The sequence below is a fragment of the Cannabis sativa genome, chromosome 6 (genome assembly GCF_029168945.1).
Source record: "Cannabis sativa cultivar Pink pepper isolate KNU-18-1 chromosome 6, ASM2916894v1, whole genome shotgun sequence".
NCBI lineage: Eukaryota > Viridiplantae > Streptophyta > Magnoliopsida > Rosales > Cannabaceae > Cannabis > Cannabis sativa.
This window is the reverse complement of record NC_083606.1, coordinates 13,817,432-13,842,589: the sequence shown is the minus strand read 5'-3', so window position 1 is coordinate 13,842,589 and position 25,158 is coordinate 13,817,432. Positions and strand designations below refer to the sequence as shown.

The following is a 25,158-nucleotide window of genomic DNA, read 5'->3' as shown; positions in this document are numbered from 1 at the left end:
ACTTGAGTAAGCATTGTTGCCTCTAAATATTCATAATCTTGTTCACCCTAACTCTTGAATTTTCCTTAATAACTGTCATTTTTTTTGAATTATAGATTAATAAACTATGGTTGAGCTATCATGTTACAGTATCAGATGAGTTGTATATTATTGCAAACCCAGTGAATCTAACAATTTATTTTAATCCTGGGTGCATAGTGAACGGCATTAAATTTTTGGTGAAGGAAAGAGATGATAACCGCAAAACACAAAATAGCGGTGTTATGGTGCCCGGTGAAGATGGACAAAATTTCTATGGCACACTTGAAAAAATTATTGAGTTCACTTATTTAAAGGAATGCAGTGTTCTCTTATTTATGTGTAAGTGGTTTGACACTAATGGGAGTAGAATGAATAGTGATGGTGTTCTTACTAGCATTTGTGTCAACCGAGAGTAGTACCAAAGTGAACCGTTCATACTTGCATCTCAAGCAAAATTGATACATTACATTCCTGATCTTAAGAACAGTAAAGACTAGCTGATTGTGAACGAGTACATCCCACAGAATGTCTGGGATTTCCCTAACGATGATGGGGATACATCCTTTATACAAGAAAATAATTCAGTTGAAACTCAGTTAGTTATTCAACTTTCACAGTTGGATGATGTTGACTACTTTCACCATGATGTGAACCCAACTGAAGTTGCAAATATCCATTGTGTGAATTCTGAGCCTCAACAGTTAGATGATTTCATTGTCGATGACAACAACGAGGGTCTAAATGACCAAGACAATAATTGCTTAGAATCGGAGAGTGATAGTATAATAATGTTGTATATGTAGCTGATGATGATGATGAATTGTAATTGTAATGATGTTTTAATATGAATAACAATTTCATATGTTCTTCTTTAATATGTTGTGAATATAGTTATTCATTTTAAATCTGAAAATAAGTGTTGTATATATAGTATGTCTACACCAAGTGGCAGCTCTTCGAAAAAGAAAGGGGTAAGAGGTAAATACAAAGGCAAAAGTGTTGAGAAAGCGCTTTCCAAAATACCGGCTGCCAAACTACACAATGAATTGCATGAAGAAACGGGCACCCCAGTCGGCAAAAACAGAAAAAAGTTCAACAACATGTGTAAATGGATGGTTCGTATGTCCATCTCCATAAATAAATTCAAATGGAAAGATGTTTCTAGAGATGAAATAAATGCATTGTGGGACAGACTTGAGTTATTTCGTAATTTATTTCTAAATTTATAATTTCGTATATTATTCTTAAATTTCTAATTAATGTACTAATGTAAATGTGTAACTTTTTTGTAGATAAAGTTTATGCTCCCGCGAGATTATCTTGCGTTCGTAGACTATGGTGAGTACAAGATGTCAAAAGATTTACATGACTGACGGTCTGATTATAAGAAGAAATAAATCGAAAATATTGAGGAGCTTGGACAGGAGAGGGCAGACATGTTACCTCCTGATGGAGTAACTCAGGAGGTGTGAAGTGATTGTAATGCTTACAGGAACACAAACAAACAAAAGGTACTTAATAAAATTATTAATTTTAGTAATATTTTACGTTATATAATCAATAATAAATAATTAGTTGTAAGAAAAAATATTAATTTCAGGCAAGAGCAGCAAAAAATAAATAAATTCGAGGTAAGATGAAACTTCAAGAAGGCTGGGGATTAAAGCCTATTGTTTCACATGTTGTCGCTGGGGTAACTTCATATAATATATTGTCATTGATAAGTCTTATTTTTTTTGCAAAAATACAATAATAACACTTTTTTTTTCTAAAATATAGGTTAACCCCGGGACAGAAGAACTTTCAACTGTTGTGGAAACTTTTCAAATGTTCTACCATAAAGATAACAATTAGCGCAACGAATATACGCAACAAGCTTATGTAAGTTTACCTTTATATTGATTTCTAACAGTTTATTTCAATTTTTTGTATTTTAACTAACTATTTAATTTATTTATTTGTTTTAGGAGCAAATGGTTGAATTGGTTGCAAGTCAACCAGTGCCCACTGAGGATCAGCCTGATGAGACCGCTGTAGACCCGACAAAGATAGTACCCCCGAGACTTGCCTGTTATGACACAAGTACTCGGGGAGCGATCTCGACATCTAAGAGGCTTTGGCCATCTCCCAAGATTGAAGGCAGTTGGGGCCAAAAGAGCACATGCCATGAATTCTTATGCTCATCCGACTGTTACTATGGAACAATACGAGGCCTTACAGAAGAAAATGGAGGAAGTAGAGCAGACAACTCAGTATACAAGGCAGCAATATAAAACACAACAACTCTACCTCAAACGATTCCAAGATCAGTTTGAGTATCTCTCTCGGGCTGTGCCAGGTTTCAACTTGCCTCTGATGGTTCTTCCACCATTCCCCACTGCTCCTAGTGCTGGATTGTCATCGTATCCTCCCGAGACTCAGAGCAACAACGACGATGACATTACTTGTCTTTAGAATATTACATATTTTATATCACAGTTAGAACTTTACTTTTTTCTTTCCGAACATCTTTTAATATTTTGTTTATTTACTGTTAGTTTTAAAAATTTTTATTACTTATTAATTTTAGTACAAAACTAATATTTTTGTATATTAGTTCGATCGAAAAAACTTATAATTATCAATGTAAATACTGTTTGTTTTTTTTTTCTAGTTATGCTTCTATAAAATATAATTTTATATTTATAATTAATTTAATTATTATTATATTTAATTTATTAATTTAAAACAAAATGTTTTACCGATGCATTAACTTACCCCTAAATCACTCGTGCTTTTTCCCACATTGGCGCAAAATGTTTTCCCGGCGCAATATGTGCACCGGCAAAACCTTTCGTGCCAAATGTGGGGAAAAGGCGATGCGCCAACAAAAAGGATTCTAAGCTGGCTTAAGGAGGACTAGGGTATTCGTTTATCCAGGCGTTGAAGTTGTCGCAGTGCTAATTAGCGCCGACAAAAGCTAGTTTTGTTGGCACAATTCACCTATGCCCCGGTAAAAGCTCTTTTACCAACCAAGTATCGTTGACTTCTTTTGCCAGCGTAATTATGCACTGGCAAAGGTGTTAGCCCAAGATATGTTTCCAAGAGGGGGGTGAATTGGAAATTTAAACTAATTTCGGTAAATTAAAACTTTTAACACAAAATTAAGCAATTAGTCACTTAATCAAATAAAAGCAAGTAATATATTATGACAAATAATCAAACCTGTAAAGTAAAGAGTTTAAGGATTAAAAAATGCAAACTCTCGATTTTTACAAGGTTCGGTAGAGCTATGCCACCTACGTCCTTGGTCTTCAAAGCTATGGACCTAGCTTTGAGTTCCAATATCGAGCCAAGTTAACGGGCTTGACTAACCCTTATAACTGGGAAATTTTCACCAAGGTATTTCCAAACCTCTTACAATAGTTTCGCACCCCCGAGGACTATTAACCTCTTTCTCAGATTGTTGAAGTGCCAATCTCACTATAACCGGGTTGTTTACAATACCGGTGCCAACCTCACCTCAATCACAATATGAAAATGTGTTTGATATTACAAGCAAAATCACTCTAGAAATATGATGATACAATGGAAACCTAGAGTGAAAAGAAAGCACACTCAAGATGAATAAACACAAATTTTGGCTCAAGGTGTGTGAAAAGTGTTTGTTGGATTTCAAACTTGGAAGCTCTTTAATCTCACTTAGATAGGTTAGATATTTGAAATAAATGCTCAACCAACTTATTTTTTGAAAGAAAAATCAAGTTTATATAGTGTTTAAGAGAAAAATAGCCGTTTATAGCCGTTAGCGAATGGGAATCGGAATTCTGGATGGCTAACAGAGGCAAAAATGCCATTTTTTGGGACTAAAACGCGCATAACTTCTTACTCGATTATCTGATTTCAGAAATTCCAACTTTGTTCTCTTAGTTAAACAAAATGTGATTTAGAAATTCAATCAAAAAAAATTTTGAACTATCGTGTGAGAAAACTTGTTGCACAAGTTAGTGAATGGGCCAAAATTTAAATTTATAAAACTTAGTGTGCTATGCAAATCACTTTAACAAGACTAAAGTAAATTTATACCATTTGATTTTGAGTAGTCTTAATGTAGATGAGTCTCCTAGCTTGATTTGCATATTTTTGATCCCATGTTGACTTTTCCCGAGAGTTGACTTTTGACTTTGACTTTCGGGTTGACTTTTGACTTTGGACTTTTGAAGACCTCTTTTGAATAGGGTCTTGAGTTGTTGATCCCTTGATGAATCTTTTGCTCTTGATATGCTTGTTGAATCCATTTTGGGTTGCTTTCAAAAGTTCGGTAAAAATACCAATTTATCATGAAAGATTTATTTTCTCTTTTAATTTTGCTACAAAATCAACAAATCATTAGTAACAAATAGTAATCAAATATTTGTTAATCATCAAAACAAGGAGACCTAAAAATTTGAGTTAACAAAAGGTTTGTCGGTGCATTTAGTGTACTTTTATTGGTGCAAAAATTTATCGGTAAAAGTACGATTTCTTGTAGTGATACTATTAAGGTCGCGGGTATAAAATAAATTGAAGGGCCTTTTACCTCTTTCCAAGGTACTAGCTCCAAGAATACCCACATCTGGGTATGTAATGACAAACCTCTCTGCGAGTTCTTCTTCAATCAAGGGGTTGGGATGGCAGAATGCCCAATCTGCCATCGAACGTTCATCCTCTTGTAAGGCCCCCTTCAAAATTTTAAAGACCTCAATGACAATTTTTTCCTTAACCTCCAAAGAAATATAGCCAATGCCCTTATTGTTGATGTTATCAACACTTTGGAATCACGCTATGAGCCCATATTTGTGGAGCAGCTTCGTAGTAACCAGGTTACTCACGTTCAACGCACTGTCCAGAATTGGGGCGTAAAAGGCCAATCTTGTCTCTAGCTCCTCGTTCACAGGAGTCTGAGGCAGAGGTGCTGTCGCAAATGGAAAAATTCCATTAGTCATGAACTAGGCAACATAGCCGCCCTTCGTGCGGTGAATGTAAATATTATATATATTAATTATTTTTATTATTTATTAATTTTTATTTTATGTTTATTAAGTTGATATAATGAATGAAATATTGTGTTGTTAAAAAATCAATAAAATATTGTGAAAATTAAAATTATAAAATGAAAATATAAATTTAAATAAATTTTGAAACCACAACCATGATTCTTGATATATTAAAATTGTATTGATCACTACAAACCACAAAATTTATGTCACGTGATTAAAATTATTACAATACAATTATGACAAATTATATTTTAGCTGTGTAGATTGAAAAAAAAAGTTTAAAATTGTTGTCATTACCGTATCTTACTCGGTGTCGTCACTATATTCAAAATCATAATCATCATTGCATTTCACTTGTAGTCGTCACTATATTCAAAACCAACATCATCAGTACCGTATCTCACTTATAATCATCACTACATCAAACCTATTATCAATACTGTATCTCACAATATTTAAAATCGATATCATCACCACATAAAAAATTTACCAAATATTACCAAAATCAATAAAAGAAAGAAATTTATAAAATCGTTTGAATCAATTTTTTATTATGTATAAATACTATAATAATTTTACCAGAAGTATTGATTACTGTATTTATATTTGTTTATTTCAACAAATAAATGATTTAAACAAACAAATAATTAAAAATTCAAATTCAAAACTAAAATTATTTAAAAAAATAAAAAATAATTAAAAAACTTATAGCTAAAAAAGTAATTAAAAGATTTATTAAATTTAAATTCAAATTATACATATTGTTAAGATAAAATAAATTGTTGTTAACTTTTAAATAAATCTCCTTAGAGAAATAGATTAGAATTTTGATCCTTAGATAGTATATACTATATAGAGTGTCATATCTCACCTTTATATATATTTATATAGATTTATCAACAACCATTATAAATTTTAATGTTTTTTCTCTTAGAAAATAAATTCTTATAATAAAAAGTTAAAAATATTAAAGAATTAAGGAGAGAACAAATATTACTATTTAGAGAGATTATAATGTGTTATGTCACCGTTTCATATCTCTTATTTGTATATATATATATATATATATATATATAGATAGATTCTAAACAAGGAAAGAATACCGAATAGAGATAAAAAGAAAATCTTACTAGGAGTTTTGAAGTCTACAGGAAGATTTAGTACCCTCTTCACTGGGAACCCAGTGGAGAAGAACCAGTATTCTCAGAGGTCATAGGAGTGTGATGTTATGTTAATGGGGCACTGCACGTCCAGATACTTTTCCAATTTATAAAATCTAATCTTGTGTTTGTTAGCACACATGGGTTGAGGTTTGAGAGCATAGCAATACAAGATCTCTTCTGGACTTTGGGGTTCAACTTTCCCCATCTTAAAAAGTACATACCACCCAGACAATAACTTATAAGATGGTGGAATCAACTGAAAAGGTGCAATTCCAACCTTCGCAGAAAACCTCGCAAAGTAAGTTCTCAGGGGTAAGTGTGCCCCACTTGAGATATGGGCCCAACTCCAAGCGTTGAACGCTCTAGGAAGCAGATTCTCCCGCGACTGATAGCTTGTTCCACACCAGTTCGGGAATATTACAGACTGCCCCCTCAGTAGACAAGTTCTCCATCATCCCGCATGACCTGAACTTGTTAGTGTTTTGGTCCATCTCCCAGACAGAATCATTATAAACAAGGGGAGATGAAGACGAGACCTTTGCTTTGCCATTTGCTGTAGTTATTCTCATTTTCCCCTTTCGGGCAGTCTCAAGGGCAAGGTCTTACTGAGGCCCCTTCGCGGGTACCTCAACCCTTAGTTCCTCAATGTGTCCTGCACCAACAATGGTCCCCACTGTACGGATGATTTGACACACGAGAAAGAACCATCTTGGGGACCTAATAGTCAGATATTTTATGTATTTTATCCCAATAGTAAGTGGGCTTTTTACAGAAACCTTAGGCTGGTCATGGGTATGTCTATGCCCGTACATTAACCTGTAAATACTCATTTATTTTTATGCAAAAGAGGGATCGAAAAAGAGATAGCCAAAGCTCTATCAAAATCTCTCTAAGTTTTCTTGTTCTTCAAGAGAAACCAATAGAGCAAAATTAGAGTTTTTTTTACTGTAAACACCATTGTAATACATTAAACAAGCCTTCTAAGGCTCATATACTCACACAAGGACTAAGAATAATTAACACCCAAACCACATAAAAATCTTTGTCTACTTTATTTATTGATTTTATTACTTTGTAAGCTTTTATTTAATTAGTTTTTGAAAATCTCGATAAATACTATTAGAACACATTTTTTTCACTAAGTCTATATTGTAATATTGCATTACTTGCTCTTAGCCATTCGATCAGTTGTGTTTAATGGGAAACTGCGTTCCTAGATAGGATTTTTGGAATTTTTATCAAGAATGAGAACGGAAAAGATAGAACCCAGTTCAGTTATTGTGCTGAACTTGTTGAGATCAAGTGCTGATTTGAAGATGAAGTCAGTAAAATGTTTCATCTATTATTATATACCAAAACTTGGAGCTGGAATTCAAGGATGATAAAGACAAAAATTCAAAAAATAAGCTCTAAATAATGTTGTTTAGTTTACTGCAGTAGTTTCTAATCTTTACGAAGAAAAACACTGAAGCTGAAATCGAAAGAAAAGCCTCTAATTAGTTTTCACTTTTATGTCCAAAAACTAGGAGCTTCAACCAAGACAATGAGCATTTTTGGCTAGTAACAAAAATCCAACCCAAGAGATCACCAAATTTCCTCCCACAAAATCTATATTATGGGTATCTTCGTAGCCCTAAAGCAGTATTTGCTATAAATTTTCCATTTTCACATATTTTAAGGCTAGGTGGATATGCAAAAGAAACACACTAAAGGGCCTAAACCAAGAAGAATCACTACTAGGTATATAAGTTTAACAAGACCAACAAGCACTGCTATTAAGCATCTTAGAGTATCCCTAGGGCATGACATATCACCATGACTGCATTAATTTAAAATAAATTTAAATTCAGATATGTAAGACCTATATTCATCTGTACGAACAGTGGTATAGGATGCTCATTATTATTAAACTATTGGAAAAATGCTCTGGTTTCAATAAGCACCTTCAATTTCCACTTCCTACTTTCTTGTAATAGTCAATGATGAAACACTAAAAATATATAAGATTGAGAAATATTATTTTTTTTCCCTTTTTCTAAGAATCAATAACATTGTTTTGATAAAAACACTAACCAGAGATTGGAAGATGCAGACCCACAACAATGCTTTGATCCCCAAACTGTCAATATAATGCTAATGGACCACAACGAGAAAGAAGGAAATAATACACTAAATTTTAATTCAAATAGATATATAGGCAAAATTGATATGTTGAATCACAAGAACCAACATTTTTTAGTGACAAAACTCAACTCATTGCGGTTCCTTGGCAATATATACCATGATTCATATAAAGACCTTACAAGGAGTTTTCAAACTAGCCATATTTATCATGTCATGTCTTCTGTAGCAACACCATCATTTTCTCCTCCTGGTACACTGCTTCCAAGTCGTAGCCTTTTCGTTGCTAAACAAGAAGAAAAAAACAAAGAACAATATAATAAATAACTTGATAAACCTCGTGAAGAAGATGGAGATTTTGTAAGTAAATACAAGCATTTTTTTCTCTTATATGACATCATAACTGATAATACATTTTCCAGTTTGCTCTGTTACTCCATTTCAAATGGTTGCATTACAAGTTTAGCTATTAAAATAAATTCTAGCACTTGACACTAAAAAAAAATCTACTCAATTTGTTTTATAAGGGTATATGGCGGCAGTAACAAAACTTACATTTAAGAGAAGATCCAGCAAGACAAGTTATTCTTGAGTTTGTATTGGCCTCGGCTAATGGATTTGGCTTTTCATTAACAGCCATACGAACATCCCAAACTCGTATAACCCCATCCGATGATGCAGAAGCTATTAAGTAAGGGTCGTCATCAGCAACAGCACCCGCATTCCTAGTGAGCACAACAATTCCTTTTACACGAGAAGAATGTGCATCTTCAATGTTGTACGCAACCTTCCCACTGTTTGTATCCCATGCTACAATACTCCGGTCCTCACCACCAGTAAAAAGAAGACCACTCTACAATAAATCAGGTTTAATATTGATTAAAAGAGCCAAAATGACACACACAAACCTACAAACAATCTTCTCTTTTTTTTTTGACAAAACCTACATACAAAGTCCTAATTGCAGTTCTTCTAAGTTTTGCTTTTGTAGTATATTACAGTTGCGTATCTTAAGAAATAAGGGTAAGAAAAAAAACATTATACAACACTTTTGAATAAAATAATCCATTTTCCAGGAAGCTTAAATTCAATATGAACCAGAAACAGAAAAGAATTACTTTCTTCATGACCAAACGCATAAAGAATAATCCATTTTACAGACCCTTTACAAATGGTATCACAAATTCAATGTCCTAAAGCTCTGCGGAATTTACTATGAACTATCAAATCAAACCATTACATAGCCCACTATAAATACCAGAAACTTCAACATGAAGTGAGCAAATACAAAATAAACTTGCAATACAAAATTGAATCCAAGAGCAATGACAGAAACAAAGAACCAAAAAAATAACTAACCTCGCCGGAGGCAGCGCAGAGAACCCGCTTCTGGTTCTCCAATTCGGAGACAATCCTGGCATCCTCAGTCTCATGAATCGAAATCTTGTCATCCATAACCATAAAGAACTTGTCCCCAGTAGAATCAAATCCCACCATGCTAGCCTCCCTGCCCATCCGGCAAAAAAAGCTCCTCCTACCCCTCAACAAGTTGAGCATCCCAAGACACTCGTCTCGCCCCACCGTCAGCGCCAACCTTCCCGAAGGGTGCACGGAGAGGTCGTTGATTCCCTTCTTATGGACCTTAACCGTCTTAAGGAGGACAAAGGGGTCCGCGTCGTAGATGCAGACGGTGCCATCAGAGGCCGCAGAGATGAGGTTGCGAGGGAAAGAGATGCTGGGAGGGGTGAAGAACGAGAGGGAAGTAATGGTGGCAGTGTGATCGTTGAGTGAGCCGAGAGATGAGGCTGCGGCGAAGTCGTAGAGATGAATGGTGTCGTCGGAGCCACCAGAAGCTGCGGCGGGTCCGGCAGCGGCTACGGTGGTGATGGAGGAAACGTGGGAAGGGTAAGAGAATAAAGGGGTTAGGGTTAGTGTTTTTCCGTCGGAGCTTTGTTTAAGGGGTTTGAGCTTGAATCCCCATATGAATCGCTCGTATGAACCTGCGATTAGACTCATGGTGACGATTTCGATTCTTCTACGACAGGTGATGGGTCAATGGAGAAGGAAAGATGGTGAGCAACGTCGGCTAGTGCTGTCTTCCAAAGATTTTAGAATATTGATTTCGAGGGTTTTTAGTTTTCAAGGGTTTATGATGAGAATGAGTATAGGATCAAACGACATGTCGTTTTAGTTATAAAATCGTCTTGACGTTTTTAACCCCATAAGTTTTACTTCTTCCCACATTTGCCCATATTTGTTATATGTTAACATTCTACATTTCGATAATATTTTAGGTTCAGTATTTGAGTAGAGAATTAAATAAAAATCTTATATGTTGTATAATTTATAATTTAAAATTATAATTCACTACCATTTCAAAAAAAAAAAAATGAAAAAAAGTAGTAGAATAGATTTTTGTGTATGAATATTTACAACACCACTCCTAATTCACTATTACCAATATTTGAGCAATACGAGTCCCTAGTAATCTGAGAATATGCAACACATAGACATATAAGATGGATCGAATTTCAATTTCAACAAACAACAATTTCAACTAATGTACACTAAGATCGTTTCCTCGACTTAAATAGCACGGTATCTAATCAATGCCATTAATAGTAGAAGAGTTTGGAAGTAAACATGATTCAATTATTTATTTAACACTTTTATGTAAAACAAAAAAAAAAAAGAATTGATTCTTTGCAGAGTAGATTAAGAGGGGAAAAAAACACTTTACAAGAATTTGGGATATTTATACAAGTACCGGATCAGTTAATCAAAGTCGTCAACATTAAGCCAGTCACTTGACTCCTCACCTTCTGAATCTTTCTCCCTTGATTGGGTGGAATTTTTTCGAGCCTCTGGACTTTTACTAAGTTGAACCCAATCATTAGATTCATTAGCCGAAGAACTTCTGCCGTCTTGACCTCGCTTGTCTTCCGATAATTTACGAGAAACTTCACTGTCATCATCCTCTAGATCACTGAATGAAATGTCATCTTCAGTTTCAAACTTTAAAGAGGTAGAATCTGCTGCTGAGCCGCTCGAGTGGACAATTTCCTTGTCCTCTGGCTGTTCTTTTGGCAAAACTTCAAACTTTTCATTGACATTTGATGATGGATTCTCCTTCCCTTCTTTTTTGCTAACTTGGATAGGACCTTGAGATGCATTCGGGACCTCAGAGTTCTCAGAGGTCTCTGATTGTGCTTCTCTGTTTTTTTGAAGCTTCTGCAGAAGTACATCTCTTGCTTCAACAATCTGCAAAGAAACGGTACATTTCTTTACTAAAAGAAAAACAAAATCACAAAAAAAATAAAAAGTTTAAAATTTTTTCCATAAAGCTGCAACATGGGACCTAAATAAACATGATGCAGTATTCCAGTGACAACTAAATAACTTCTATAAAAATGACATTCATTATTTCACTTGTTCAACAAATTCCAGAAAATGAAAGCCATGGCATTTATTGATAAAAGGCCCTCCAAACTTGTTGGTCAATCCTAGAGCAGGAAAGCTCATAGCCTTCAAAATCCAAGAAGAAAAGATAAATGCCTGCATGAAGTTGTAAAGTTGCAAACACAACTCATATGTGGAGATGAACACATATAATGAGCACGCTATGATTGAAAAGCATTAAGCATATATAGATCAGCTACCACAGGACCTACACATTAGTAAAAGTCAATCTTTACTGAAAACATGTGAAGCAAAATCTCTAACCTTGGGAGTGGAAAGAAGCTCAAAATCATGTCCGCTCAGTCTAGGAACGAGCAATATAAAATAGACCATCCAAAAAATTTCTTGGCTCATTGAACGGCAAAGCCTTAACCTAAGTGCAGCAAACTCAGGAATATACTGTTCAATTGTTGAGGCATGTTCTCTCTGTGCATCAGACATGCCGAATTCTGCATTAAAAAAAAACAGAAATAAAAAACCTAAAGACCACAGTTGTACTATTTGTACAAGTGCCAATTTCTTCAGTGAAAAGATAAATCTGCACGAAAAGTCAGCTACACAAATATAAATATCTTTCATCATCTTGTGTTTTAAACTCTAGCCCAACTTTCTTTAAGGCAAAGCAAGAGAGGATACATGAAATAACGCGGCAGCTGTAACAGAAAATTTTAAGATAACAAAGAGCATTTAGATTCAAATGCAGAAATGCTACATTATTATATTTCCTGAACAAAGCTCCTCAATAGTCCATGATAAATCTAATATTTATGCTCAGGTCTTAATACCCTTTGAACAAATCCTTCCATTGATTTAACATACAAACCCCATAGAAAACAATAGCAAAACGCTCTTGGTTTTTATACTGGGTAACTCAGAGGAATAATTACTTCTACGATTATGCATTACCTTCTTCCCTTTTTTTCTTCTTTGCATGCTATCATTTGCTATAGGTTTTTGCTCCTGAAATGTCAGTGAGCAAGAACCAACAACAATAAAACCAATAGATGATTCAGTGAATGAGATAAACTCAAACTGAATGCAGAAAACTGACAGATCCAAACCCACAAAAGAGATAAGAAATCTCATAGAATGAATGAACTATAAAAAATAAAATAAAAAAGACACCCAACACATCATAAGTTAGCAACTCTCTCTCTCTCTGAGTACATAAATGTGTATATGGCAAGTACAATAATAATAAACGCTCAAAGAATTATGCATTATTATCAGTGTACCACTTGACCAGGCCACATAACTAAATATTCTTCCATCACAGCTCCCAATTCCCAAATTCATATACTCCATTCTGCTCACTGATAACCCAATTATGCCCAATTCCCAAATTCATATACTCCATTTTGTCCACTGATAACCCAATTATGCCTAAAAATATGCAGTTATTAAATTTTTTTTTTTAGAAAAAAAAGAAAGACAGAACAAAGAGTCAAAGAAAATTCTTTGAATGTTTGACTTCCACAGCTACAAAAATCAACCAGCATTGCAGTTAAGCATTGATTATATTTATATTGTTGTAATTATTACCATGATCGAGTCTTAGAGGAAAATCGTTCCAACATTCGGGTCGCTTCGATATCTCAGTCACGAATTGAAGAACTTCGTCAGTAATCCCAGGCACACCACCACCATGTTCATCATCATCATCATCTTCATCTTCTGATTCTGCTTTATCCTGAAACTGCAACAAGTTCGAAGCAAACTTAGAGATCCCACTGACCGCTCTGTTACTATTACTAGACAGAAGATTAAGGCCACTCTTGAAGCTCCCGCCGATCTCCGCCAGATCGTTCCGTATTCCGACCAAATCCAGCGACTCATTCTCTGATTCTGGCAAACTCTGGGCACCGGTGGTTGGTTGTGAAGCAGGAGGAGGAGCAAGAAACGCCGCCACGCCGCGGAGTTGCCGGCCAATGGTATGGCCGATCACCGATAACTCACCCGTTAAAGGATTCTCCTCCGATGGAGATGACGTGGCATCTTGTGGATCGTCTGATCGGAGAGTTTTGATGAGCCAAGACATTTGGATAATCTCTCGGCTCCCTTTTCCTTTCTAATTTATTTTTATTTCTGGGTTTGTAAATCATAGAAGTTTATGGAGGATAGGATATCATGAAATCATATTTAGCGATTTGGGTTTTTTTGGGATGAAGAATTAATTCACTAAGAACATGAGAAAGAGTAAGAAAAACTTCTGTGTTCTGTTGTGTCTAATCTGCCTCAATGAATTTGTTTATAAATTTAATTATTAAAAAATATATACAGTTTAATTTTTTGGAAGGGGTGTAATGTTCCTAATAATTCCAATTAAGTGTGTATGCTTTTGGAATTGGGTAATTTTTCTTTTAATTCCTTCCGTTGCTTTTCGACTATGGTAGTAGTGTTTTTGTTGGGAATGTTTTCATTTTGATTAAGATTTTCTCTTTTACATTTTTCTCTCTTTTTTTAAGAAGATTTTTCTTTAGCCCTTGATTATATTGAGAAAATGTGATAATAATAGTGAAACCTACCTAGTAGGGGTGTACGTCGGTTTTAGTCGGGTTATAGCATATTTTTATCAACCCAATATAAATATCGGGTTGTAAATATTTAATCGTAACCCATCCAATCAAAAATTAGAGAAAGTTCAACCCGCCCAATGATTTCGTCGGTTTGATCGGGTTAACCCGTCCAAACCGTTCTTCATTTTTTTTTATAATTATTATTGTTAGTTTCTACTATTCAAATAATTAGATTTTTAAAAAAATAAAAATATATTATTTATATTTCAAGTTAAAAAATACTATTATTTAAATTAATTTTAAGAACTTTAATATAAGATAAATATAATTGAGTAAACATAAAATAATTAAATAAAATAATTAAAAAAAAGTAATAAAATATAGTAGAGATTTTAAACTTTAACTTCAATATCCAAATACAATAAAAATTATTAACTATAAAGTCTAAGTTTTAAATTAAATACTAAAATGTCTAAACTTTAAATACAAAATAGTTTAACTAATAAATGTAATTAATGTGATATAATATATACACTTCTATAAAAATATATAAATCGGTTTAATTCGGTTTATTCGGGTTAATTGGGCGGTTTAGAATAATTTGTAAACCACCCAATATATTCATTGGGCGGTTTGGATTTTCATTGTATTATTTCGGGTTGTATTTTTTATCGGTTTATTCGGTTTGGTTTGGGCGGCTTATTCGGGTTGGGCGGTTTGTAAATTTTGTTAAACATCCCTACTACCTAGTAATATTTTTACACTTTTTTTTGTCTTTACACTATTGTCTTTTTAATTTTTATTTTTTATTTTTTTCCTAAGAAACTAAATTTAATGGTTATTTTATTTTATTTTTTAGTACACTTAATTAGTAATTTTTATTTTTTCATATTCTTCGAAAAATATTTTTTTCTTAGTATGTTACTTTCAAAATATATTTATTTTAATATGCTTGTTAAGGATTAACCGTTTTTAAAATATATTTTCTAAAGATTATATTTTATGTCTTTCTTAAATTTATTTTCTTTTATAAATTTAATTAGTACAATAATTCATTATAAAATATAAATTAATATGTATATATCAACGCATATTTAAATAAGCATAGAATTAAGTAACTCATATTTAAATTAATGTATCGTGTTCGTGTTGTGCTGAAGTCTTAAATTTATTAAAAAGTTGCTGGCACGAACACAACACGTGACACGAAAAAATTAAAAAATACAGACACGAACACAACTCGAATAAGTTCGTGTCGTGTCGAACCCTTAAAATTGCATATCGTGTTGGCGGGTTATAAACTAAATTGTTAATTTTAATGTCATCATGGTGTTATGTTCAATTTTGAAATTTATTTTAGATGACAGACAGGAACACAACCCGTAACATAAGAAATTGATAAAAGACAAATACAAGTAGCAAAATTTTCGTGTCGTCGTGTCAAACTCATAAAATCTCGAGTCTTGTTCATGTCAAATATGCGTATCGTGACCTAAATTGCTTCCCTACTTTACGGCTTAACTTGCATTTTTCTTGTATAGATGTTTTGAAGTCATTGATGAACAATTTTCATTTTTTTTAAAAAAAACATATCTTAAATAAAAAAATTATAAAGTTGTAAAAATTTATCTACAGTATATATTCTTTCCAATAAAAAGAAGGGGAATTACCCCATATACTATTTTTTTTAACTTTTTTTTCAAATTTGCGGTTTGGGTTTCTAAAGTGGTTACAGCGCTAGTTGCAGTAGGGGTTTCTATACGATTTGTTGTTACAATTTAGGTTGCAGCGCTAGTTGCAATAGAGGTTTCTATGTAGAATTCTGTAAAAAATATATATATAAAAAAACTGTTTTGAAGTGTAAAAATGAAGAAGTTCTTAAAAAAAATTATATTAAAAGCTTAATTTTTTTTATTTTTTTAATTATTTTGAGGATTAATAATAATTTAGTTATTTTTCTTAAAACTCTCAGGTATTAAAATAATTTCTTATTCAAAATTTAATTATTTAATTTATTTTATATTAGTATATATTGTTATTGTTGGGAATTATTTATCAGGATCTAGATTTAATACCATGTATATTATTTATTATCCTAAATATGAATTTATAAAACAATGTAATTTAATCACATGAAGTTCAAGAAACCTTACATTGGTTGCAGCGGAATTAAATGACTCCTTCCGCTCAAGTCTCTAACCCTTGTATCCTTTCTGTAGCAGAGTATCACCAAGATCTGAGCCCGATTCTCCTTCACTTGAATGGATTCTTTACAGTCTTACACACTATGATTGAGTACCAACTTGCTATGGGTGGGCATGTACTCTATCACTATACGATTCGAAATTGAAGAGAGAAAGAGAGAGAGAGAAGGATTCGAATATGAGAGAGAGGAGTGAAGGCTCAAATTTTGACTGAAAGGCTTGAGTGCATCCTCTTTCAATTTGAGACCATCACTATTTATTTATAGGAATCCATCTAGGTTTAGGTTTGAATTATTTGGCATTAAAAAACTAATAAATAAATGGTAAAATCATGCATATGTGGCTGGCCATAGGATGTGGGCCCACCACTTGCAATTTTACCATTTTTCAACTATTTATCTTATTTTTCTCACACATGCCATATTTTCCAATTCAACCACTTAAACGCCAAAACTATTTATTTAATAATTAAAATTAATTATCAAATAAAATTGCCATTTAACATATTTATTAATTAGACTTAACAAAGTCTCTTAATTAACAAATAAACCCTAGAATTTCTGTTCTTCACAATTAAGCCCTAGCTTAGTGAAAATTCATAAATAAGACATAGTCTAATTTTGGAATTATAATTGATTAATCAAAATCAATTAAGTGAGTCTTACAAGCAATATTGTCTCAACTAGTGTGGGGACCATGAGCCTATATAACCGAGCTTCCAATAAGCCGATCTAAAATTTACCAAGTAAATTCTCTAACTTATTAATTCCTCATTGCACCACTATAGAACTTGAAATTGCACTCTTAGTTATATAGAACGCTCTATATGTTTCACGATATAGATACGCTATAAATTTAACCATCGTTCTAATCCCAATAATCAAAGATCCTCTATAGATGATCCTCTATAAACAACTGTTAAAAATATGAGTTCAAAAATTTGTGCTGTCATTTACATTATATTATTAATTTTGTACAATAATTTAGCAACTTGCGAAAATTTAAAATTATTGTAAAAAGCTGAACAAAGCGCAAATTAGTTTCCTATTGTAACTCTAAAGTAATTATTTTTGGGGTTTTTTCATTTTTACACCTTAAAATAGTTTTTTTTTTTTTTTTACGAAATTCTAAATAGAAACTCCCATTGCAACTAGCGCTGCAACCTATATTGCAACAAAAAATCTTATAGAAACTCCTATTGCGACTAGCGCTGCAACCACTTTAAAAACTCAAACCGTAAATTTCAAAAAAAGTTAAAAAAAAAAACAGTATATAAGGTAATTCCATTTTTTTAACTTTTTAACTATGAATTTCATCCAAGAAAGTTCTAATCTCATTAATTGAAGTGGGTTTTTAATACGTTAATATTATTCTTTTAAGAAAAGACATTGGTAACAAAACGTTACAATCATCTTTAATGTCCTTTCTTTAATAATTAACTTTTATTTTAATTCTACTAATGACCAATAAATAATGGATTTGTTTTATTTATTTTATTGATTAACAACCTACTTTATTGCTAGAACTAGTTTCAACTTAAAATAAATTACACAATTAATTTGATTTTATTTTCTTGGGACATTTAATTTAAGACGGTATCCAGGATATTTCACCATGAATGTTAGTTAAACCAACTCCACATCAATTTTGAAGATAATTCCAATGAAACTTGACAATGGCAACTAATGATAATTAATTTATTAAAAAAGACACTAATGATAATATTGCAAAATATTGTCCAAAATAGAAATCTCATTAATCAAACTAGTATTCTATATAAACTGGACAAATCAAACTTTAATATCTCATTACATAAATGTGTATCAAACAATCACTTAGTACAAATATTTTTCTATTATTTATATGAAGCCTTATAATAAAAGATTATAAAAAATAATAAAAACACCAAGAAAGAGGGAGGGAAATTAAGGAAAAACATTAGAAATGTAATAAAAAGATTCCCTACTTATAAAAACAACAAGAATAAAGCAGGGTCTGGTCTAAAAAAAATTTAGTCTCAAAAACATCATTACCAACCTCAAATGTAACTATAAAATAATTGCTATTCCTCCCCCTATGGTTATTTATTGAGAAAGAATCTTGATCCTAGCTAACAACTGCACATGCACAAGATATGGTACACATCTCTCTTCATCCAATATCCCATTTTTGAATAATCTGCACATCATTTTTGATCCTTGATAACGAAAACGTTCCTCGAAGAAAACCTCTAGATAAGGCCTGTATACGGATTGTAAGCTTGAACAGGCATACCTGAGCCATAGGGATGGACAGTGGCTGCTCCATAAGGATTTCCGAAAGGGTTTGAAGATTGTTGTGGTTGTGGACCCATCATCATCATTTGCTGCTGCTGCTGCTGTTGTTGCTGTAGCATGAAAGCCTGCTGTTGGTTGGCCATGGTGGCCATTTGCACGTTATGTGGTGCAGCCACTGCACTGGAGGCGAAAAATGGATCGTGTACTGGATGTTGTAACATGGGAGCAGCTCCGGCTGGAGCAGGCTCCCAAGGGTTGTAGCTTACATTCTGGTTGTTTCTTCTGATTGCATCGTCGTAAAGGCTGTCTAGTGTAAGCAAGTCGAATCCTCCCGCCTTATAATACAATAAGAAGTGTCAGTATAGCTAAGTAAGGTTCGCAAGCTGACTTCAGTACCTTTTATATATATCTATATATCTATATATCTATATATCTATATATACGAGCCTATTGCATAATTTTATAACAAGCTACAACTCAACAGAAATGTTGGAATACGTACCAGTTTGCTAGCAGCTGTGGCAGTTTCATTGGAGCTTGGAGCCGTAACAAGAGCCAATTCCCAGCCTGAAGTTCCATTTGCATAAGTTGGAGCAGTTGATGGTTGTTGATCAGCTGCAAATATTATCACGACGTCTTTAGTTTTACAAGATTCAATGAAAGCAATTATAAAAACATCCTTTTGTGGAATAGAACAAGTACAAGTTTACTTGAAAAGGACTGGAGTTACCAACAAATGCAAGCATTAATCTATACACATTTCATAAAAAAATAAAAAAGTTAGTTAAGAAGACTTACTGACTGGCACAATGGCCAAAGCCATAGCATTCTTCTCATCTAATTCTTTAGTATCTGGTACAGGATCATTCAACCCCTAGTAACAGAAGAAGAAAAAATTAAGCACCTTTACAAAGAACTTCAACAAATTGCGAAGTTACCGTGATAGAATAAAACTATTAGAAAGGACAAACAAACATTTGATTTTACCAGCAGATCTGGTGGCTCAGCTACAGGAGCTTCTACTTTTTCTGGTTCTGCTGGAGGTGGTGGTGGGGGAGGTGATGGTGATGGTGATGGTGAGCGTGCCTCCTCTACCTCTGGTTTCTTGTCCTCTATTGCCAACACCTTGGGGGCAGCGATATCCTGATTGGTTAAATATAAAGCCAAGGGATACTTTTTCAATTGTTGAATTATAAACTTAAAAGGATTATTAAGCATAATAGAAGAAAAAAGAACATAACAAAATGTTTAATGCATTTCAAAAGCTTCCTAGTCTATAAAATCATTAAGAAAGAAAAAGAAAAAAAAGATTATCAGAAAGGTTCAAGGGTCTCAATTAGTGTACTTTGTACCAAGAAAGAAATCAAGTCAAACTATAAATTTGAGTAATGATTACTTTTCTAAGCATCAGTAGCATACAAAACTTACAACAATGTCAAAGCCAAATCTAGTACTCTATAGTGGCATTCTTGTTCAAATAGGAATCAATGATAGCTACTGGTTCTTGGTTAGAAAATAAAGTCATTGCAATTAATTTTCAAAGTAATATTCATCGGTGATAACGAAAATCTAAAGTGCCCCTCCATAAATTAAAAATTCCACAGAAGAATCTGGACAGACCAAGCAGGAGGTAAGTCTACCCCAGATTACTTTGTAAAGAGACAAGCCATAAATCATGGGAAAGAAGCTGCCTACAATTTGTAGATATTTAGTTTTCTTTTCCTGATTAGTAGACCCACAATGCTCTGCTTGTATGTTTTATTTCTTCCAATGATTGTATAAAATCTGTGTACTGTTCTAGGTTTTATTAATACTCAATGAAAAATATAGCAGTATGCTCCTTTGGTATCACACCTGATCCTTGCGAACTGTTGAAAACCGGGGAGCTTCTCCAACATACTCTTCCATGGCTTGTAAAAATGATGCCGGGGGCTACATCAAGAAAATACTAGCTCAATAAACCTGCTTTTAAGGAATTAAGAAGCCCATGCAATGAAATAGAAGCCATGAAGAAATTGTAAGACAACTAACCTGCTCAATCTTGATGAACTTTTCTCCTCGTCCAATATCAAGACTTTTACATATCTCGTAAAACTCTGAGAGTCTCTCCGCCTGAAATTGCATACATTTTTAAACGCAAATATGATACTTCTTTTCGCCTAAACCAACAGTCAGTTAAAAACTCTAGATGAACACTAGACAAATATTCCTCAAGGAATTACCTGTGGGCCAGCCTTCCTATATATATCAAGAGCCTTCACAGCATTGTGGCGTTCCATCTCAAAGAACTGTCAGAAATACAGTATCACATGTAAGTTTTATAGTACACAAGCTTCTTATCTTAAAAGGAGAATATCATGTCTCCTACCTTGTCAACAAGATTTACTGTGCCATCACTAATAGCTTGATATATCCTGACACTTTCTGAGGCAACCTATTTAGCACATTAGAAGACAATCATAAGACAATAGATCGATAATGTCCAAATGATAGATCATGAGTGTTAAAAAAACATACATAAAAGAACAGTTACAAGTGTTCCCTACCATTGAAAGTGCTAACTGAATCACAAAATTATGGATTGCTGCTCCTTGTGGCTGTAGAAAAATGAAACAGCAGTTAATGATAATCAGTAACTCATTCAGGAGCTCAGGAATAGTAAAAAAAAACAATTTGAACTGGCTGTGTGCCTCTGACTACTTAAAAGAAAACTTACCTGACAACCAAGAACACGAAAAAGAAGCTGTTGTAGAGCAGGCAATTGCTCAAGCAGCTCAGCAGTCTCCAACTCCTTGGTTCTCTGCGCCAAAAGATACTATGAAATGTCTACAAAATCTAATTTCTTGAGAATAATAAACAAGAAACAGAGACCTAGTTACTTCTAACAGCATCCTTGATTCAGAAATAATTTTTGATAAGTTCTGAGATGAAATTCTCTGGAACTAACAGAGGGTGATACAAGGAAATAAATCTAAGTCTAACAAGAAGCGCCATATTTCACTAAAATAATGAGACATAAGAAAGAAGCAACAAGGAAAATCCAGTGTCTTCTTACTGGACGATCTGTCTCAATGTCGTATTTAAGAACACGAAAGCATTCAAGTCTCTCCTCCAAGAATAAGGCATACGTACGGACCCAAGCAGAATAATCCCATGCTGGCAGCATACATCACAGTAATTTAGTAATAATTAAAGCATTCTCAAGGAAAAGCTTGTTTAGCAAATACATGGTGCAAGAAAATATACCATTTGCGCTGGAGTCATCCTTGAAATGAGCTAAGTTTAGCATGTGACTTCTGCTTCTGCCATAATTGATTAGCTCTTCATGAAATGTAGGATCTACTTCCCTCAGAGCACGATGAATAACAACTAGAGTTTTCAAAGCTACCTACATTCATACCATCAAATAGTTAAACCAACATTCAGTTTTTTTTGGACATGTACAAACAGAAACAGCATTTACAATATTGTACTGGTAAGCATTAAAGCTAGTGCCCAAAACCAAAAACAGTTTCACTGATCTTAAATGTACAATAACCTTCTTATAGATCACAAAGATAAAAAACCCTGTCCTAATATCCTTTTACAAACACAAAATAATAACAGCACAATATCGTACCGCCCAATTATGTGTTTTTGACAACCTTCTGGCTAGAGCATGGATACAGTAAGCAACATCAGCTCGAGGTCTGGTAGCTGAAATAGCAGCAAAAATAGCTGCAAAGCAAAAGAGGAATAAACTGGATCAGTAATTGAATTCCAATCTACCAACTTCTTACTCTAAAGCCATTATAGAAACAATAACTATACACTAGCCTATCCAACTATACGAGATAGAGAGAAGGAGATCTACCTCTGATGTGTTTTTCCTTTGCAGGGCGCTCAACATGATTTGTGGCTTTGACTATAGCTATGTCCAATTCCTGCAAGAAATTATTACCAAGTGATGAAAACCCATTATAGTTTTAGTTTGTAACAAAAGAAAAAATGCTAATACCTTGTAATCACTATTGACTTTTGCCAATGAAACTGTAGTGGTGTCCTTAATTGCTCCAAGTGCTTTTCGGAAACTCTTCTGTGTACCACCTCCTGACATCCTCCCTTCTCTCTCTCAATAACAAAATCCTATATAAAAAAAAAAAACACCAAATTGTGAGCATTTTTCAACTCAAAATCAAATTTCAATAACGAAAAACTCAAAATCAGATCAAAATTTAATACAAATTTACAGAATTCTATGTTCTGAGTTGATAATTCAGATCTGATCAATAACATTTAATCACTAACCACACACAGTTTTAAAATAAAAATAAAAAACCAAAGCTCTAACGAAGACTTAAGAGTTGACTCAAATCATCACTCGAAAAAAAAAATCAAAATTCCCTAAATACCATAAAAGCTCCAAAAGAAACGCCACCATAATTCAGCACCCAAAAAAAGAATTAAAAAAAACATATTTCAAGTTTCACCAAAAAACAAATGGCTTTAATATAAAGCGGAAGAAGAAAAAAAATTGAGAATCGACAACAAAAGGAAGCAACAGTAACATTAGCTAGAAAATCCAACGAAGATTAGGATCTAAACAAAACTTAATCACCTGAACCACAAAAAAAGAATAGGATAACAGGAGAAAATAGCAGAAGCATATACAGATCAAAGAGCTCGATTCACCTGAACCCAAATCGAAGAGAGAGAGAAAGAGAGAGAAAGTTAGTAAAAGCTGGCAATGGTTAGCTGGGGGGTCGAGACCAGAGAAAAGTCGACCAGAAAATGAGCTCGGTTTGGTTTTTCGTTGGGTCGTCGGCGTCTATACCCAATTATTTTTATTTTTAAATTAAATAATTTTTTCTTTTGGAATTTTTTATTTTATTATTATTATTATTATTTTTGTAATATTCTCTTTCCTATTTTCTCCCTGTCAGAACATAATACGGCTTGTAAGAATTTGTACTATTGCAACTTTACACACTACTCATAAAAAATGTTATTTATCTGATCTGTAGTCGCATTTTTTTTTTATTTTATAATTACGCTTTCTTCAATTGCCACGTGGCAGTTGAAAAGTATATTTCTTTTTTATTATTTCACATAAAAGGGTGTCATTCAATACTTATGAATTTGTTTATTTTTTAAAAAAATACTTATGGAATTTGTTGTTCAAAAAATGAAATTATAATTCAATTATAATTTGCTTGTTCATGAAAAAAATATTTTTGAATTTGTTCACATTAACCATTAACATATTTTTAAAAGGGCATCGTAATTAATGTGTGGTATTAATTATATTTATAATTGTTTATTTGCTTACTAAATTATTTAATGGGAGAATTAGTAAAAAAGATTTTTTTTCATTTTTATAAGGAATGTTATTTCTTTCCTAAGTTATTTTACTTTAATTTTAATTTTCTTAATCAAAATTAAAAAGATAAATATGTGTTATATAAATTAACAATTAACCCAAGATCTATTTGTATATAACATAGAACACAATAATAAGATATAATAATTAGGTATGTGTACCTGATTGATCCATAGCAATTATGTCTGATTGATCCACAGCAGTTACTCCAATTTGATAGTGCAATACTATCAACTAAGTCTTCCTCCCTAGATCTCTAAATCAGAAGCAGTTTATTTTATCTGATTATCAAAAGGTATACAATTGTGATGAGACAATATGTATTTATAGAGTTAGGGAGGGGACTTAGCTACAAAACCCTAGTTGGGCTGGGCCTGCTCATCAAAGGCTTCAGTCAACTAGAAAAGCCCACACTTCTGCTTCACCTAGACTTTACTCACAGATACTAAACCCATTAACTGATCACCAACAACATGGGCTAACACAGCAAAGAACTATCCAATCAACCTAAGTTTTAATAAAACCAATAAAATTTAATGTAAGCCTAAATAAAAGTCTAACATTCTCCCACTTGGGCTACATTGATTTTAATACATATATATTATATATCAAAATAATTTTATTTGAAAACGACTCATGGGTTGAACAACAGGAAAACATTTGTGGCCACTTTAAAAAATGATAGTTCTCTGATAGCATCTCAACATACCGGTCCAATTTAACCTTTGATAATGACGACAGTCATATTGTTTTTAGCTCAACAAAAGACATTCATAATCACAAATACCAAAGTATTAAATCGACATGGTCAATAAGTCTAGTAGTGTGGTAAGGAATTATGTTCAACATGTGATCAATTTAAAATAACATAATATCCTTATCAGTCCTCAATTTCACTGATACCGTGATGCTTAATAAATAAGCCAGTGAAATTAAACATACACCACTTAAAATAAGTAAGTGTCACTAAACTTGCTTAAAGAATTAAGCCAACAACATATCATTGTCAATAAGCAAATAA

At 33.1% G+C, this 25,158-nt stretch overlaps 3 protein-coding genes across 4 annotated transcripts; all 3 read right to left on the bottom strand.

The window, feature by feature from the left end:
- Positions 1–8,351: 8,351 nt before the first annotated feature.
- LOC115724853 (uncharacterized) lies at positions 8,352–10,484 on the bottom strand. The gene is made up of 3 exons (XM_030654215.2): positions 9,683–10,484; positions 8,879–9,176; positions 8,352–8,609 (listed from the first exon to the last, which is right to left on the bottom strand). The coding sequence occupies exons 1-3, from the start codon at positions 10,337–10,339 to the stop codon at positions 8,533–8,535; spliced, it is 1,032 nt and encodes a 343-aa protein (XP_030510075.1). The 5' UTR covers positions 10,340–10,484; the 3' UTR covers positions 8,352–8,532.
- Positions 10,485–10,906: 422 nt separating this feature from the next.
- On the bottom strand, positions 10,907–14,262 carry LOC115724848 (uncharacterized). The gene is made up of 3 exons (XM_030654207.2): positions 13,325–14,262; positions 12,047–12,231; positions 10,907–11,584 (listed from the first exon to the last, which is right to left on the bottom strand). The coding sequence occupies exons 1-3, from the start codon at positions 13,818–13,820 to the stop codon at positions 11,099–11,101; spliced, it is 1,167 nt and encodes a 388-aa protein (XP_030510067.1). The 5' UTR covers positions 13,821–14,262; the 3' UTR covers positions 10,907–11,098.
- A 3,995-nt stretch (positions 14,263–18,257) lies between these two features.
- On the bottom strand, positions 18,258–23,767 carry LOC115724839 (putative clathrin assembly protein At5g35200). 2 transcript variants are annotated; one of them, XM_030654195.2, is made up of 16 exons: positions 23,450–23,767; positions 22,776–22,903; positions 22,632–22,701; positions 22,398–22,495; positions 22,025–22,166; positions 21,834–21,934; positions 21,495–21,578; positions 21,325–21,375; positions 21,147–21,212; positions 21,001–21,066; positions 20,810–20,890; positions 20,633–20,710; positions 19,766–19,921; positions 19,577–19,652; positions 19,281–19,393; positions 18,258–19,113 (listed from the first exon to the last, which is right to left on the bottom strand). In XM_030654195.2, exons 2-16 carry the CDS (start codon positions 22,872–22,874, stop codon positions 18,733–18,735), a joined length of 1,662 nt encoding a protein of 553 aa, XP_030510055.1. In that variant the 5' UTR covers positions 22,875–22,903; positions 23,450–23,767; the 3' UTR covers positions 18,258–18,732. The 2 variants fall into 2 exon arrangements, with proteins under 2 accessions (XP_030510055.1, XP_030510056.1); XM_030654196.2 differs by having other exon boundaries at positions 23,376–23,702.
- Between the last annotated feature and the right edge of the window lie 1,391 nt (positions 23,768–25,158).

What these genes read in the sequence shown, in the direction of transcription:
- LOC115724848 (XM_030654207.2), bottom strand. Translation starts at nt 13,820, where the DNA reads ATGTCTTGGCTCATCAAAACTCTCCGATCAGACGATCCACAAGATGCC. An exon ending in TCCTCTAAGACTCGATCATG is followed by an intron (nt 12,232 to 13,324) that starts GTAATAATTACA and finishes TTTTTAATGCAG; the next exon opens with AATTCGGCATGTCTGATGCA. An exon ending in AGCTTCTTTCCACTCCCAAG is followed by an intron (nt 11,585 to 12,046) that starts GTTAGAGATTTT and finishes GTTTCTTTGCAG; the next exon opens with ATTGTTGAAGCAAGAGATGT.
- LOC115724853 (XM_030654215.2), bottom strand. Translation starts at nt 10,339, where the DNA reads ATGAGTCTAATCGCAGGTTCATACGAGCGATTCATATGGGGATTCAAG. An exon ending in TCTGCGCTGCCTCCGGCGAG is followed by an intron (nt 9,177 to 9,682) that starts GTTAGTTATTTT and finishes GATTTATTGTAG; the next exon opens with AGTGGTCTTCTTTTTACTGG. An exon ending in TGCTGGATCTTCTCTTAAAT is followed by an intron (nt 8,610 to 8,878) that starts GTAAGTTTTGTT and finishes CTTCTTGTTTAG; the next exon opens with CAACGAAAAGGCTACGACTT.
- LOC115724839 (XM_030654195.2), bottom strand. Translation starts at nt 22,874, where the DNA reads ATGTCAGGAGGTGGTACACAGAAGAGTTTCCGAAAAGCACTTGGAGCA. An exon ending in AAAGGAAAAACACATCAGAG is followed by an intron (nt 22,496 to 22,631) that starts GTAGATCTCCTT and finishes TTTGCTTTGCAG; the next exon opens with CTATTTTTGCTGCTATTTCA. An exon ending in ATAGGAAGGCTGGCCCACAG is followed by an intron (nt 20,891 to 21,000) that starts GTAATTCCTTGA and finishes ATGCAATTTCAG; the next exon opens with GCGGAGAGACTCTCAGAGTT.